General features: G+C 46.4%; 1 protein-coding gene across 2 annotated transcripts in view; it reads left to right on the forward strand.

Moving 5' to 3' along the window:
- The window catches only part of KIF1B (kinesin family member 1B), a 76202-nt gene that overhangs the window by 27431 nt on the left and 32825 nt on the right, over positions 1 to 15946 (forward strand). Inside the window, exons 13-21 of one of the 2 annotated variants that reach the window (XM_083375536.1) lie at positions 778 to 816; positions 3614 to 3747; positions 7420 to 7499; positions 8200 to 8275; positions 10356 to 10435; positions 10572 to 10678; positions 10964 to 11047; positions 11528 to 11708; positions 12895 to 12967. In XM_083375536.1, the coding sequence (XP_083231662.1) occupies positions 778 to 816; positions 3614 to 3747; positions 7420 to 7499; positions 8200 to 8275; positions 10356 to 10435; positions 10572 to 10678; positions 10964 to 11047; positions 11528 to 11708; positions 12895 to 12967 (854 nt within the window). The remainder of the gene's footprint in view (positions 1 to 777; positions 817 to 3613; positions 3748 to 7419; positions 7500 to 8199; positions 8276 to 10355; positions 10436 to 10571; positions 10679 to 10963; positions 11048 to 11527; positions 11709 to 12894; positions 12968 to 15946) is intronic. The other variant, XM_083375535.1, reaches the window with a different exon arrangement.

Here is a 15946-nt window from a genome sequence, read left to right on the forward strand (position 1 = left end):
AGGCAGTTTCATTTGCCAAACTGGGATTTGTTCTAGCCAGGATTGACCCCCCCCCATCCCCTTTCTATTATTATTGTGATTATGGTGGTTGTTGGAAGAATAAAAGAAAAAGACACCCCCCCCCCCAACAAGGGCAGGCTAGATGACAAGAGCCAAAGACAATGAGCAAAGTGTGGGAAGGTTGCCAGCAAATTTAAAATACCGCTTGGCTAATATGTTCTAGTACATTTTTAAAAGCTTAGTGTAGTACAAGGCATTTTTGCATCCATTTGCCAATTAAAGCGCGTCTCTATTAAACTTTAAAGTTAATGCAATTGGAAATTTAAAAATAGGAGAACAAGAGTTTCTGGAATAGAGAGTGTGATTTTTTTTCCCCCTCCCTCGCTCCCTCTCTCGTTGAATCTCTGGGAATTGTTACGGGATGAATGCTTAACCCTTGTTTTTGAATTCTGGATGGTTGTTTTATCTGCCAAGAAATGTTTGTCCGTTCTTTTTAATCAGACAGTGTGTATGTATAGAGCACTAAAAAAAAAAATGGAGAAAAATGTTTCTTTAGCCCAAGTCAAACAGCAGTTGATTTTGGCTCCCACGTCATGGAGGATTTCCTCCCCCTCCCCTAATTATGATAACAAATTAGTTGAAATTGTTGGATTTGAGAATCTTGACTTCCTTCTTTCTTCCAATCATCAAAAAGCTTTTCCTTTTCTCACATGTCTACTCTTAACCCTGAGTGTTCTTAATCCTTCTTGTGTTTCCTTCCTAACCTCGGTTCTTCAGTTGATCCACTGGACGATTTCTCGGGAAGTGGATGCAAATGTGTGTATTGCGGAATCAACCCGTCTCCCCATCTTTGGCTTCCGCTGAGTGGGCTGCTGCCTTTCAACTTTACACTCCCAATTTCTTACAAGGAAATCCCAGGAGAGCCTTCTTAAAAAAAAATACACAAAAAAAATACGAATCGAAAGTGTGGAGTCCTCCGACGGGGCTTTACACAGAGTAAACCTAAACCTCTAAACCTCTCTGAAAGGAAACAGGAACGTCTGCTGAAAGACTGGGTGAAACCAAAGACATACCTTTTAAATTCCTCTTGTGCTTGAACTACCAATACTTGGAAACGTAACAATACCCAGAGTGGGATAAATGATACTTACCTGCATTGTGTGTGTGTGTATGTATCAAATATTCCCATTTGTTCCAAATCCTGGCAGTTCAAAGCCAAAGGAGATTTAAAAACGCACAGTTTCATTCAGTTTAGTGGTACGTTATACACACACACACACACAATATATGTCCATGAGTATGTATACATAACAATAGCAATAGCATTTATACACAGCTGCACAGTGTTTCACAGCACACTCTGAGCAGTTTACAATGTCAGCCTCTTGCCCCCAACAGTCTGGGTCCTCATTTTACCAACCTCCGACAGATGGAAGGCTGAGTCGACCATGAGTCGGTCGAGATCGAACTCTTGGCAGTGGGCAGAGTTTAGTCTGCAATGTCGCATTCTAACCACTGCGCCCCCAGGGCTCACCTGAAATAGCTGAAAAATACAGTGTATTTTCGTTACCGATTTGAATGTTGATATCAGGGCAGCCGCCTACTGGCTCATGCCTTTTTTTTCTTGTTTTTATTAGACCTTCTCCACCCAGGGCTCAATTTAGCTGAACCCATCCTTACCCATCTTGCTAATAAGAGAGGTGGGCAGGCCGGGAAAAACCCCATAGGCTCCAGGCAGAAAGCCTTTATTTAATGGATTGCTGGGGGGGGTCGGCTGAGCAGTTTCCTGTAGACATCTCTTTTCCTCTGTGGAGATTTTAAAAAAAAAAGTTGGGGGAATTCGCAAAATTGCCTAGTGCTGTTTGCAAGCCCTCAGCCTGCCCTGCTATTTAAAGCGAGAAAGACAGAAGAGATCTCTGGGCAATCTCCTTGAATGCAGACAATTGGAAGTGTAATCGATCTTTTTTTCTTTTTTGCTTTTGTTTTTAAATTCCCCGGTATTCCTGCCTTCCCCCACTTTCATTTTATTTTTAATGCCGCTTTCAGCTCGACAGCTTTGAACCTTTTTTGACTTCACTTCCTGCAGACGCAGCTTTTGGAGGGGGGGGATCTGCATGAAACCAGCTGCCTTGCGGTGCTCCGTGACAATTTGTGTGGCAGCTTTGGCCCTTGTAAGCCTTCCTGGCCCTCCCGTGGATGCATGAGTTCTTCTCCAGGGGGTGCGATTTCGCCCTCTGGCGTGTGTTCGAATGGCGCTCCACCCTCAGTCCCGCCGCTCTTTTTCCGAATTTGCAGATGGCAGTTTTTAAACCCACTTGAAACATAACGACTGGGCTCTCGAGCGCAGAACACGTATAGGTTGGGTAGCCTCAGGCCCCGCAGTTGCGTGAAATGTGACAAGTTTCCGGATGCAGTGCGGGATGCTTTTGGAGGGCCTGGAAGAAAATACGTAGGTTTGTTAGAACAGAATCATCATTATGTACGTTCTGGCAATCATCCGGGATATACCAGATCGTTCAGGCCTAGCTCTGGCAGTTATTTCTTTCTAGGGTCAGCTAATTCCATAACTACCTCCTTCCCCTCCTTTTAAAAATGGGTGGTTGTGTTTTTTTTCTTTTCTTCCCAAAAACCTGCACCATGGCCTATCGGAAGGAGATAAAAAGGCCAGTGTTGAATGCCTGGCTCTCATCCCATCTTATCCAAGGGAGTGGCGGTTAAGTCTAATCATTCATTTCAGGAGTCTCTTGATTTCCCTAGTGAAGGTGTGGGTCAAGGCCATCTGCCAGATACGGGAGGGGAAAAAAATCAAGATGGTGCTTGCAGTGGTGTGGTCAAAGCGATATTGTGTCGCACATACAACACATGTAAAGAACCAAGCATTGCGGCTGCCATTTTTTTAAAAAAAAAATAATGCCCAGCAGACTCTCCGCCTCTAATTGATCCCATCCCTGGGGTTAACATTTGAAAGGGTCAGTTAACAGATGATAGCAAAGCTCTAACTCCGTTTCTGAACCGGACCCAGCCAAAAGGAACAGGATAGCTAAAAGGCCAACAAACCCTTGAGAAAGTCAGGCGCTACTCCAGGGGAGGAGCTAGTTGAGCCTGGGGGAGGAGTCAAGTAGGGAATTAGCCTGGAATCCTTACCTAGGCATAAGAGAGCAAGGCCCAACCTTTCCTTGAATGCCACTGAACCTTAATCTGGTCTGCCTCGGGCGCAAACTGAACCAGTCTGAGAAGATTCCTGCGAAATGGGCACGAGCAAATAAAGTAGCTAATTCACATGCGGATCTGGGTTAATGTTGCCCCTTGACCAGTCTGCAAGCCAGGTAGATTGGAGGAACCGTGTTTCAAAAACGTCAAAACTGCCATGCTGGTCCTATTAAATCTCTTGTGTCGGTTTGCTTTTTTTGTGCCCTTTCCTCTTATACTGGTATCTCCTCCCTCTCTTCTCCCCCTGTCTTCTGCTCCTACTTCCTTTGCCTTGCCTCTCCCTTCTGCTTGTCTGTCTTTCTGTCTGTCTCTGTCTCTCTCTCAGATCTGAAAGATTTTCAGAACAATAAGCACAGATACTTGTTAGCCTCCGAGAATCAACGTCCTGGCCATTTTTCCACAGCATCCATGGGCTCGCTCACTGCATCTCCATCTTCCTGCTCTCTCAGTAGTCAGGTGGGCTTAACTGCCGCCTCCAGTATCCAAGAACGGATCATGTCCACGCCCGGAGGAGAGGAAGCCATTGAACGTCTGAAGGTACGGCGGCTGGAGTGTCAAACGCCCAAAGAAACCTATCTTGGTTTAGCCCAGAACCACATCTGCCTAACACCTGTTAAGAGTGCAACAGGAACACGCACCATATTGGGTGGACGTGCCCTAAAGCTAAAAGATTTCGGTCAAAAATACGCTTAGGGTTGGGGGAAATGACTTAAGAAACCAAATAAGATTTTAAGCCAGAATTATTTTTTTGTTAGGAACAAGAGGAGGAAACTATGAGAAAGACACTACGTATTTAATTTTACGTGTACTAATTGCAGCAAGAATGGTAATGCGAATTAAGAAAATTTTAGATTGTGCAGAAATGGGACAGATTGACGTTAAAGATAAAAGAGAAAGAAGAAAGACTCTGTGTTTTAGAACGTGGGATAATTTTATCAGTGGCTAGAAAAACGAGTTAGAAAGGACTGTGTTATGTAACATTGAATATATATCAATAAGAAGATGAGCAATTAATTAACATATTTATGATGATTAATTACTACTCATTGTCTTTTTTTTAATGACATGAACCCACACAACATGCTGTTTGCTAAATATTAAGAATGTTATTTTAAAAAATCCTGACCCTAACCCTGTTCCTAATATATATATCTATCTATATATATTGGCAATTTTAAGACGTGTGGACTTCAACTCTCAGCGTGCCGGCTAGGGAATTCTGTTAATTAATTGCTCATCTTCTTATTATTAATATATATTCAGTGTTACATATCCCAGTCCTTTCTCTCTAACTCGTTTTTCTAGCCACTGATAAAAGTTATCCCACGTTCTAAAACACACGGACTCTTCTTTCTCTTTTATCTTTAACGTCAATCTGTCCCATTTCTGCACAATCTAAAATTTTCTTAATTCGCATTGCCATTCTTGCTGCAATTAGTACACGTAAAATTAAATACGTAGTGTCTTTCCCATAGTTTCCTCCTCTTGTTCCTAACAAAAAAAAATAATTCTGGCTTAAAATCTTATTTGGTTTCTTAAGTCATTTCCCCCAACCCTAAACGTATTTTTGACTGAAATCTTTTAGCTTTAGGGCACGTCCACCCAATATGGAAATCCTGTTCTTAAGAGTCCATGCAACTTAGTTGCCAAGATTGGGAATCCTAAAGTAGAACATGAACCACTTGTTATTTTCAGAAGTTATTGGGAGTGTGTGTGGGGGAGGTTTCACTTAATAATATGACGAGAGCCAGTTTGTCGTCATGCTTAGGGCACCTGGCCAGAAACCAGGCGACTGTGATCTGTAGTTCCCCCTTAGGAATGAAGCCAGCCGGCTGACCTTGGGCCAGTCCCTTTGTCTCAGTCCTAGGAAGCAAGGGCCAGCCAATTTTCAAATTCTTGCCAAGAAAACCTGTCCAGGCGTCATCATCATCGTCGTCATCATCATCATCAAACTCTTAGGAAAAATTCAGTTACGAAGGAAAGCCAACGTCAGCTGAAGAAGTGGCAGCTGTGATTTCACGTTGTCACTGACGTGTAACAATAATCATAACGGCACCCCATCAGAAAAAAAGAGAGGAAAAGCATGATACCAAAGCATGATATAAAGTCATTCCACTAGCACTGCTCTTGAAAAAATTTTTTTAAAAAAAACAACAACACCCCATCAAATAACACAACTTGAGCAGGCAGCAGAGTTTCAAAACATCAGTGGAAGTGTGAAATTGCGCGAAGGAGCTTCGGTGGCTTCTGATTATTTTATTTTATTTTTGAAAAAAAATCTTCGATGGAGATTCTTCCCCTCCCTGCCCTCCCCCCCCTTTCTACTTAAGGGAGCCCTCGGTGTGGCCGAGAGAATTTTCCCCCAAAGTTAAAAGCCACCGTTAAAATTCCCCTCTTAGTCCATCTCTCTGGGAGTCATTGTTAACCATCGGTAACGCCGGGGAGTTCAGGGGCCGCTCATTGAAATGTGCGGCGCAGAAAACGTCCTACCGTCTCCAGACAGTGGAGCCTTTTGTCCAGCATCTGGGCGCTGGGCGGCCTCCGAAAGGGCACAACAGTAGAAGACTTTTTTTATCTTTTGGCCTGGCCAGAGCTTCCATTCCCACCCACCCCACCCTCCATTTGGGCTTGTGAAGGAACAAGCTTGGCTGGGTTGTGGATTTTGAATGCTGCCCATTTTTATTTTTTTATTTTTGCACTCTCCTTCCCCCTTTCCTCCTCTTCCCCATGAGAAACCTGGATGGGCTGGAGGCCTACACAAACCTATGCATTTTTTAAAAAGAAAAAAGAAAGTAAATTGGGTGGAAAGGAAGAAAAAAAAAGTTCTGGTTTCTCTCCAAGGTATGTCCCTCCCGCTTGGATCCTGCTTCAAGCTTCAGGTCTCTTGATTTGCAACTGGAAATGTCTGGCATAGGCTTGCCGTTGTCATCAGTATTCACAGCGGGCACCTCTGCAGCGAGCTTTGCAATGGCCTTAAAAAAACGCCCAGCCAGCGACTGAATTGTCTCCTGTTCTGCTGGAATTTGTCCATCCTGGAAGAAAGGGGCTGGTGGGCAGTTTGACTCTTCTTCTCTTTTTAAGCATTCCCACCCCACCGTCATGTTTTTTTATAACTCCTGCTTGGCAGAGGATCCGTTCTTTTTTTTTTTTAACCGCTGAAACAGCCTCTTGACTCAAAAAGAGAAATCTTTTCCATGGCACTTTTCCATTCCTGAGGAAAGACACAACTCTTTGGCTGGTCGAAGACAGCGATTGCAGGAAAAGCTTCAGACACTTTGAAGTATCACGATGCCAGCGTGCTTCTAGAAACCTTCCCCCCCCCCACACACACAAAAGTTGCTTTTTTCTGCATCCCGTGGATTATTGTGAATCTTGGGCATATTTACCTAAGACAGCTGGGTTAAGCCAAGAAAGAGAGAACAGAATGGCTGGTTGGACAAAGACTGAAAAAGGAAGACATTCCCCCCCAATACATGGGGGTCCTTTGCCAGGAATGCTGAAGATCCTAAAGTGTGACTCTTCTTCTACCGGACACCCCGCCCTACACACACACACCCCGTCCTCCTGACACACAAAAAATGTTGGCCAACATTCCATCTCCTAGACTTTGTGAGGGCCCTTGTGATGGACACGCGCAGAATATGGCACATAAGAACAATCTCTGGCATATTCCATCCTTCTTGACCTCCCCCCCCCCCGTTTCAAAAAAAAAAAAAGACTTAACATTCCAGATTCTGGATGGTGAGATGATGCGGATAAAAAGATAACCAGTTATCAAGGCTTTTTCGACAAAACGCCGTTCCGAATCTTTGCATAAATTTTCAGCCCCGGATGGGATTCTGCTGCAGATCTTTTTTTTTTTTAAGAGACGGTGGCCCGATCGAAAGGATATTGCAAAAAAAAATCGTTGGCTTTGTAAACAAGCATGGACAATTTAGGGCTTTAGGCGAAAGAAAACGGGGGGGGGGGGGGGAAGAAATATAGGTTGAAACTGGCGGGATCCCCCGCAGAATCGAACGCTTTACGGAAACGCTTGGGATTTCTGGGTTCCAGAGAATCGGTCTGTTCGCTGACCATTCTCGGGTTTAGATTTGGCTAGATTTTTAATTCGTTGCGCCGAGGAGCCCAGAACGAAACGGCTCTTCTGTCTTGTGTGACCCTGTTTCTCCGTTCTCTCTTCCTCCTCCTCCTCCTCCGCCCCACCCCCAGGAATCTGAGAAAATCATTGCAGAGCTGAATGAAACCTGGGAGGAGAAATTGAGGAAGACCGAAGCAATTAGGATGGAGAGGTTAGTAAACCCCCACAACCAACCCCCCCCCCCACCTTGCTCATTACCTTAGAGCAGTGTTTCTCAACCTTAGCAGCTCGAAGATGGGTGTTCAATTCCCAGAACTCCCTGTGCTGGCTGGGTAGTTCTGGGAGCTGAAGTCCGCATATGACTCGTGGACTTCAACTCCCAGAATTCCTCAGCCAGGCATGGGTGCCTGGTTATGCCTCATTTTGCCAACCTCAGCATCGTGGAAGGCTGAGTCCACCTTGAGCCTGCGGGCAGAGTTAGCCTGCAATACTGCATTCTAGCCACTGCCCCACCACATTTCTAATCAAAAATCTATTTATTTTATTTTATTTTTATTTATTTTATTTTATTAAATTTATATACCGCCCTTTCCCGAAGGACTCAGGGCGGTTTACAGGGCATTTAAAACAACCAATACAAAAGTTGAAAACAAATTAAAAAAGATTAAATCATCCCTAGAATTAAAAACCCCATTTTGTAAGAGAACTGGGAAATTTTAAAAATGCCTTTCGTTCTGCTTCACGTCTCATGATGCTGTCTCTTTCTGACTGCTTCTTCTTTCTGCGCAGTGCAATTTCCCACACTCAAAATAAAAACTAAATGCCTCTCGCCCACCTCTGCCCAAACTTAGGAACGGAATTTTAAGCGTGTTTCGGGGAATTCTTTACAACCTCTTGTCCCTTCTCCACAGAGAAGCGCTCTTAGCTGAGATGGGAGTCGCCATCCGAGAAGACGGAGGCACCCTTGGCGTCTTCTCCCCGAAAAAGGTAGGTTGCGTTGCAAAACGGCTTCCGCTCCCAACCATCTGCTCGGTGCTTTTCTTCAGAAACGGCAGCGCCGTGACTGACACGCCGCTTGAGGTGGGGTTTCAAGGTGTGGCCTAAGTTAAAACCACAGTACCGATTAAAAGCAATCGTTTTCAGAAGCCTGTCCCCTTTTCCGTAGGTTGGATATCGAAACATTTATTTTATTTATTGAATATAGAAACAAGCCCTCTTTCTCCCATCGTCTGCATTTCCCTTTGTAGATCTTCTCTCGGAGATCGTCAACTTTGTTTGATGACTCTTCGGATTCCTTGGCGGTTGGCCAGGTTTGCCTTTGTGCCGACGTAGAGGCTTCAGCAGAGATGTCAGCTTGTGAAAGTAGACTAGAGGAATCCGTGCTTCTCCTCCTTTCCCTTTACATCCATCCTGGTTAGCTGTTACCTCCCTGTCTCTCAGTGGTAAATCTAGCATAGGTGCAACAGAGAGACACTTAGAACAAATGGGGGCTATCTATCCGGTGGCTTCTGCCCTGTGCGATTGTGGTGACGCGCAAACAGCCAGACATGTGTATTCTTGCCCTTTGTACACTTGCAAGACCTCGTTGGGCAGCGCGACAGAACGTAATTAACGTTGCTGGTTTCGGGGCAAGGTCTGTTTAGCTTGTACAGATTTTAATCTTGTGTTTTATATTTGAAACGTCATGTCATATCTAGTGTGCCTTATTTCAATTGTCACGCTTCTGACATGAACGAACAAACAAAACTTGGTCATCTGTTCCTTTCAGCTCTTGTACCTTTGTAGCACGTGTAGCCAAGGAGAAACTGCCCCTAGTTTACAAGCTGGAGCAGCCTGTTGGGAGTCTGGAGGGTGAAGTTCCTATTTCTGTTGCTATTCTAATATTTTGTTTTTCCTCCTGTGTTTTACTGGCACTCACTGGCCAGATATTCACACCAAGGCCTTGTGATTTGTTGGCGGGCTCCAGTGGGGTGTTCTCACCGAAGAAGGTTGGTTGAGCAGCTGTAGTAGCTTTAGATCCCATTAGGAACCTTTGTAGCAAATAGATCCTTCCCAGCAGAGCTGCGATTGGAAAGCCCGGGCGATCTCTATAGTCTGTGAAACGCTTGCTCTGCGGACGTTGCTAAGGAGAAATTCCACAATTTTATTTTTTCCCGGCCAAATTGGACGAGAGCATTTTTTCCTTCCATTGAGCTATTTCCATAGGAGATGAATCTACCCATTCCTGATTTTTTTTTGATTCCCTGATGAAAGTGTCCAGTAAATGCTTTTTAAAATCATTCCATCCTGCCCAGCTCCTGCTCTCTTTCTGAAGAATTAGGTATTTCTCATAGAAAGAGGGGAGAGAAGGCAAATAAATGGGCAGCTATTTCCCCAACCCCCCGGTCCGTGGACCAAGACCGGTCCGCGGCATGCCAGCAACCAGTCCGCACAAACAAGCAAAGCCCCCATCTGCAGGGTGTAGGCAGCACGCAAAACCACATGCGGTCCGGTCCGCAGAAAAACCTCTCTCCACAGAACCGGTCCCTGGTGCCCGAAATGTTGGGGTCCTCTGATCTAAAAGACACGCTATCCCTGGCTGTCACTCACCAAACATATTCCTTTCAAATAAATACATGTTAAAATAAGTACCGTTTAGCCCACAGCGTAAAGATTTTTTTTTTGGATGCTTCTGAACAGATTCTTCTTCTTCTTTTTCTTCCTATGATACTGTTCCCTTTCTGAGCCAGTCCTTGGTTGTTTTCCCGCAGACCTTTCGTCGCCAAACTACACGTAACCTCATCACCGATGACGTTTCGTCTAGTTTGGGTGACGAGACGTCCGCAAGGAAGCGACAAAAGCTCCGGGCGCGCCAAGAGCCCCTCCTTGCAACCTGAGCCGCCGATATCCGCCTTCCATCGGCGTTCTCTTTCCGCACGGCAGTACCACTTCGTCCGTCCGAGAACCGATTGGCTTTCCTCCTGGGAGGGCAAAGCAGCTTTGGATTTTGAAACTGCCAGCTCTTCCGGGAGAAGCCTTGGTGGGGGAAAAGGGCGCGCAATTCAAGCCAGCGCCGTGTTTGTTTCAGACCCCTCACCTGGTCAACCTGAACGAGGATCCCCTGATGTCGGAGTGCCTGCTTTATTACATCAAGGACGGCATAACCAGGTAAGCGGGCAGGGTCCGAATTGCTTTCGATCCCATCTGGATCGATTGTCTTGGTGGGCCGGAGCCGATGGGTTTTCCCTGTTTTGTAGAAACGGCTTGCCGTGCCTTGGATAGAAATCCTCTCTTTCGCTCGCAGGGTGGGTCAGGCGGACGCCGAACGGCGCCAAGACATCGTCCTGAGCGGAGCTCATATCAAAGAGGAGCACTGCATCTTCCGAAGCGAGAGGAACCCCAACGGCACTGGTAAGCAGGGAGGAGGTGGAGTATCGTAAACCAGGGATCCACAACACTGGGCAGCGGCCCGTTGGGAACTTGGCTGGCCAACGCATGCGGGCGCACGCGCAGCTCAGCTTCGCAGACTCGGGTAGCCCAGTTCCAAACGGGCCACGGCCCGGGAGTTGTGGGGGTTGGGCGGGCGCTGTTTTAATCCCCTTGCCAGCTTCCCCAAACTCTTCTCCTTCACGTACGTTGGATCTCTCCTCAGCAATTCAGACGGTGACTCACAAGCGTTTCCTTTTCTCGTTCCAGTGATCGTAAGTCTGGAACCGTGCGAATGGTCCGAAACCTACGTCAACGGCAAGAGGGTGGTGCAGCCGGTCCAACTGCGTTCAGGTAAACAATGTCTTTGGTTTCCTTCATGAGGGCGCGTGTGTCTTGAATGCTGACCGTCTGGCTTCGTTTGACGCTCAGGACCTCCCCCCCTTTTTTTTTTTTAAAAAAAAATCCCAGCTGTGGTGCTGGGCTGTCTAGTCCCCAATCGTTGGCCTTGCCTACTCATTGGGAGGAGATTTGCAAGCTGCCCAGACCTTTTCACGGCGGAAGTCGTTGAGCATTGAATCGAGGCCCTTCTGCGTGTAGGCCAGCGCTTCTCCACCTTGGCGATGGGTGGACGTCAACTCCCAGAATTCCCCAGCCAGGTCTACCAAGCGCGCTCCCATCAACTTCCCTTCCTTTTGCTCCAGATTACAATTGTCCTAGGAAGGATGCCGAACGGCGCCAAGACATTAGTCCTGAGTTTGTCCTTCTCCCGAAAGGACTCTTGGCCAATCTCTTCTTTTTTTTCTTTTTTCTTTTTTTTTACTGCCCTTCCAGGAAACCGCATTATTATGGGCAAAAACCACGTCTTCCGCTTCAACCACCCTGAGCAGGCAAGAGCCGAAAGAGAGAAGACGCCCTCGGCTGAGACCCCCTCGGAACCCGTGGACTGGACTTTTGCCCAGAGAGAATTGCTGGAGAAGCAGGGAATCGATATGAAGCAGGAGATGGAAAAAAGGTAGGCGAACTTCAGTTTGCATTATCACCCGTGAAAAATGGAAGCAGAGCGTTTTGGTTCCTTTTAACTGGAACCTCATGCAAGCCGCCTTCGTAGCAATAGATAAAAAGACAGAATAACAGGACCCTTGGAGGTCATCTAGCCCAACTCTCTGCTCAAGCAGGAGACCTTATACATTCCAGACAACTGGCTGTCCAGTCTCTTCTTAAAGACTTCCAGTGCTGGAGCAATCACCACTTCTGGAGGCAGGTTGTTCCACTGGTTAATTGTTCTAACTGTCAGGAAGTTTCTCCTTAGTTCCAGGTTGCTTCTCTCCTTGATGAGTTTCCATCCGTCGCTTCTTGTCCTGCCTTCAGGTGCTTTGGACAATAGCTTGACTCCCTCTTCTTTGGGGCAGCCCCTGAGATATTGGAAGGCTGCTAACATGTCCCCCCCTCGTCCTTCTCTTCATTAAAGTAGACATTCCCAATTCCAGCAACTGTTCCTTGTGTGTTTTAGCCTCCAGTCCCCCTGATCATCTTTGTTGCTCTTCTTCTCTGCACTCTTTCTAGAGTCTCAACATCTTTTTTTTTACATCCTGGCGACCAAAACTGGATGCCGTATTCCGAGTGTGGCCTTACCAAGGCTTTGCAAAATGGTCTTAATGCTTCACGTGATCTTGATTCGCTCCCTCTGTTCATGCAGCTTCACACTCTCTTACCAGAACTTTGCCTTCTGCAATTTTAGAAGAGTTTTGAACACTTCCCTTCAAGAAATAAGTTTACAGCTTTAGCCCCATCTCCCCGAATTGTTCAGCCCAGCCGGCGATTTAGCCGTAGACATTCCCCCCCCCTCCGAACCCCTTTTAGATCATTTGTTAAGATAGTCTGAAAAGGGGAGCATCTTGTCGAATCCCAAAGGAAGGTTCTCAGGCTTTGCGGGAAATCACATGCGTCCGCCAGTTCTCCGCTTAACGACTGCAGTTTGGAGCAGAACTGCTCAGCCAGGCTCCTGCTGCTAAAGCGAGCCGGCGCTCACGTTTTGATCATGCGACCGTGTGTGTGTGGGGGGGGGAGCGATGCTGCAGTGGTCCGGTTGTAAGTCACGTCCGCTTTCGGCACGGCCGTCAACTTCGAACGTTGGTTCAAACTTAACGGTTGCGCGTCGAAGATTCCCTCTCTAAGCAGTTCCCGTCCTCTCTCGGCAGGCTTCAAGAGATGGAGATTCTGTACAAGAAGGAGAAAGAAGAAGCCGACCTTTTATTGGAACAGCAGAGGCTGGTAAGTGTCCCCCCCCTCGTCCCCCTCGCCAATTTGAAGAGAGATTCTCTGCTTAGTGCCCAGAACTAGTCGCCCCTTTGCCTGTTTGTTAAATGTGCTATTTCGGTTTGACACGGTCGCCATCCAATGAGTTGGTCTCTCTCCAACCTGCACCAGGTTCAGCTCCTTCGGCAGACAGAAATTTAAAAAAAGGCCCAGGGGTTGATCTGTTGTTCCTCTGCACCTCACACCCAATTCCAGACCTCTCTGAAATCACAGTGGAGAGTGTCTCTCCAGGTCACCAACTGGGTCCTCCAGAGGAGAGAGGCGCCTAGCTTCATTTTGCCTGCCGGGATCTCCAGAATGATGGCTGTGGGTGATGCATGCCTTTAATCTCGCTGCCTTTGCCCTGCATGGAATATCTGAATCCTTAGCAAAGAGAAATGTGCCTGGGAGGGGAGGGAGACTACGGGGGCTGGCAAAATCACCAAAAATCACCAAAAAAAATTCCTCGTCTCCCCCAAACAGAATGATGAGGAGGGAGCCACGAAAGAAAAAAATTGACCTTCCCAATTCCTAGCCTGCGCAAAGAGCGTCTTGAGATAGTCCTCGACTTAACGACTGTAACGGAGGCCAAAATTTCCATTGCTGAGCCCGACAGTTGTTAAGAGAGTTTGGCCCCGGTTTATGACTTTCCTCGCCCCTCTTGTTAAGTGAAATGCTGCCGTTTTAACAACCCAGTTAGTAACAAGGTTGTTAAGCGGATATTGAAGAGCCCCTGGGGGGGGGGGGGTTGCGGCAGTCCGAATGCAGGATTGCAGGCTAAACTCTGCCCACCGCCGGCAGTTCAATCCTGTCCGGCAGTTCGATCCTGAGGTCGACTCAGCCTTCCATCCTCCCGAGGTCGGTAAAATGAGGACCCAGGTTTTTGGATGGGGGGCATAGGCTCAGTGAGGGCTGTCAAGCACTGTGGAGTCTCGGTGCTCTTGCTATTTGGCTTCCCCATCAGAAGGTGGCGAAAGGGGATCACGTGATCCCAGGACGCTGCGACCGTCGTAAGTACGAGCCAGTTGCCAATCGTCTGAATTTTGATCAGCTGGCCACGGGGATGCTGCAGTGGTCGTAAGAGTGAAAAATGGACACTCCGTGGTAACTTCGAATGATCACTAAACCAACGGTTATAAGTCAAGTACTACCCGTAGTCTCTTGGATTATCCTTAGAAAGTGGTTCTTCCCCCCCCCCCCACTTTGATAAGTATCTAATTATCCTGTTTGCATATTTGAGAAACATGGACACCCCCCCCCCCGAAGACCATCCTTTTAGTGGAAAATGTGGCTGTAGCTCTTTTATTTTTAACGTAAGCGTTTCATAAAAAGATACGCAGTAGTGCCCAAATACCTCAATCAGAGGGTTTCAATTCCTAATTGTCCATGGAATATGATTCATGGCAACGGAGCAGTTTTCCTACATCCCCCTCCTTTCAGCATTATTCAGCCTCCCTCCCCCCCAGGCACCAGTTTCTGGCAGTCTGGGGTTTTGAGAATGCTGTGCAGTATGGGCTAGGGAATAGTTGGCGGGGAATACCTTCTTTGGCAAACAGGTCAGTATTACAGACTCCGAGCCCGTAACGAGTACACTTCAGATTTCAATCTCGCCTGCACGGTAGAATAATCGTTGGAACCTCTGTGGAAAATTAACTCAAAAGTTTGTTTGGAGTGTCTTTCTTAACTCTCACCAAGTTTATTAATACAGAAGCATTTTACGTGGCTGCCAAAATAATAATAATAATTTTTTAAAAAGCATGAAGTTTGCAACGGGCAGCCTTAGCTTTACCAGTCGGTTCATTTAAGTTTCTCAGGCATGCCAGTGAGATGCGGAGCGGTAGAAAAACCTTAACGGGATTCCCTTTTTTAAAAAATAAAAATAAAAATAAAAATCAATCTTGGGCATCCTTAGGACAATTTGTAATAACCGAAAGGTGCGTCAGCCTTTAATCCGAGGATCGCTGGCAAATGTAAACAGCGTGGCCAGCTATTATTATTATTATTATTATTTTGCTGGCAAAATTAAAAAACAAAAACACAAAATAAAGATTTTTTTGTGTGTGTGGTGGCGTTTGTATCGTTTCCTTCGTCAGATTTGTAACCCACTTTTTCTCCAGCTGGCACGGGTGGCCTTCTTCCCTCCAACCCTGTGAGATAGGAGAGGGGTGGAGAGAAGCCCCAAGGTCACCCCGGGGGAATTTCTATTGATTGAAGGTGGATTTTAACTTAGGTTTACTCCGTCCAACATTTTAACCCCCATTCTGACCACTGTTTCTAACCTCGACACTCGTGGCTGCTTCTGAAACTGGTTTGTCTCGGATTCTCTAACCCTTTTCTGGCTGCTTTTTTAGTTTGACCGGACTGTCAATCTTTGAAACCACGTCTACCGGCACTTTACTAACCCAGCGTTAACTCCACCTTAACCTTGGCTGTCCGTCTGATCCTTCTGCAATGACTTGTCGCCTGTCGCTCCTCGGGGAGAGAAGAGTCTCTTTTGGTTTTTTGCCCCCCACCCAGCCCCCCTCTAATGAAATAACTTGGCAGCTGTAACCAGGCCAAAATGTTTGACGGGTTTTTGCACATCGCTAGCACGAAGAGTTACCTCCTCCTCTCTGCAGGTACTTGGTTTGGGCTCTTGTAACGAGTTTCACCTGGATTGATTGGACTTTGGGGGAAAAGCCTCGGCATATTCTCTCGGAGGAGAATTAAAAATCCCACGAAATTTTAAGATATGTCTGGAATTAAAAGAAAACCTAACCGAAGACCGTTAGGGCTAGTTTTTTTTTTCCTAAGACTCCAGTTTAGACGTTCACCCCTTCGTTTTGTTCCTTTTGCTTCCCCACCCCCCCACCCCAAAATCGTTTCCCCTAATTTTGAGCCGTCCTTTTCTTTTTTTTCTTTTTTTTCTTTGTTCAGAATTTCCCTTCTTTTCTCCAAATTTTAATTTTGCTTATT

The sequence above is a fragment of the Vipera ursinii genome (genome assembly GCF_947247035.1).
Source record: "Vipera ursinii genome assembly, chromosome: 17".
Lineage (NCBI taxonomy): Eukaryota > Metazoa > Chordata > Lepidosauria > Squamata > Viperidae > Vipera > Vipera ursinii.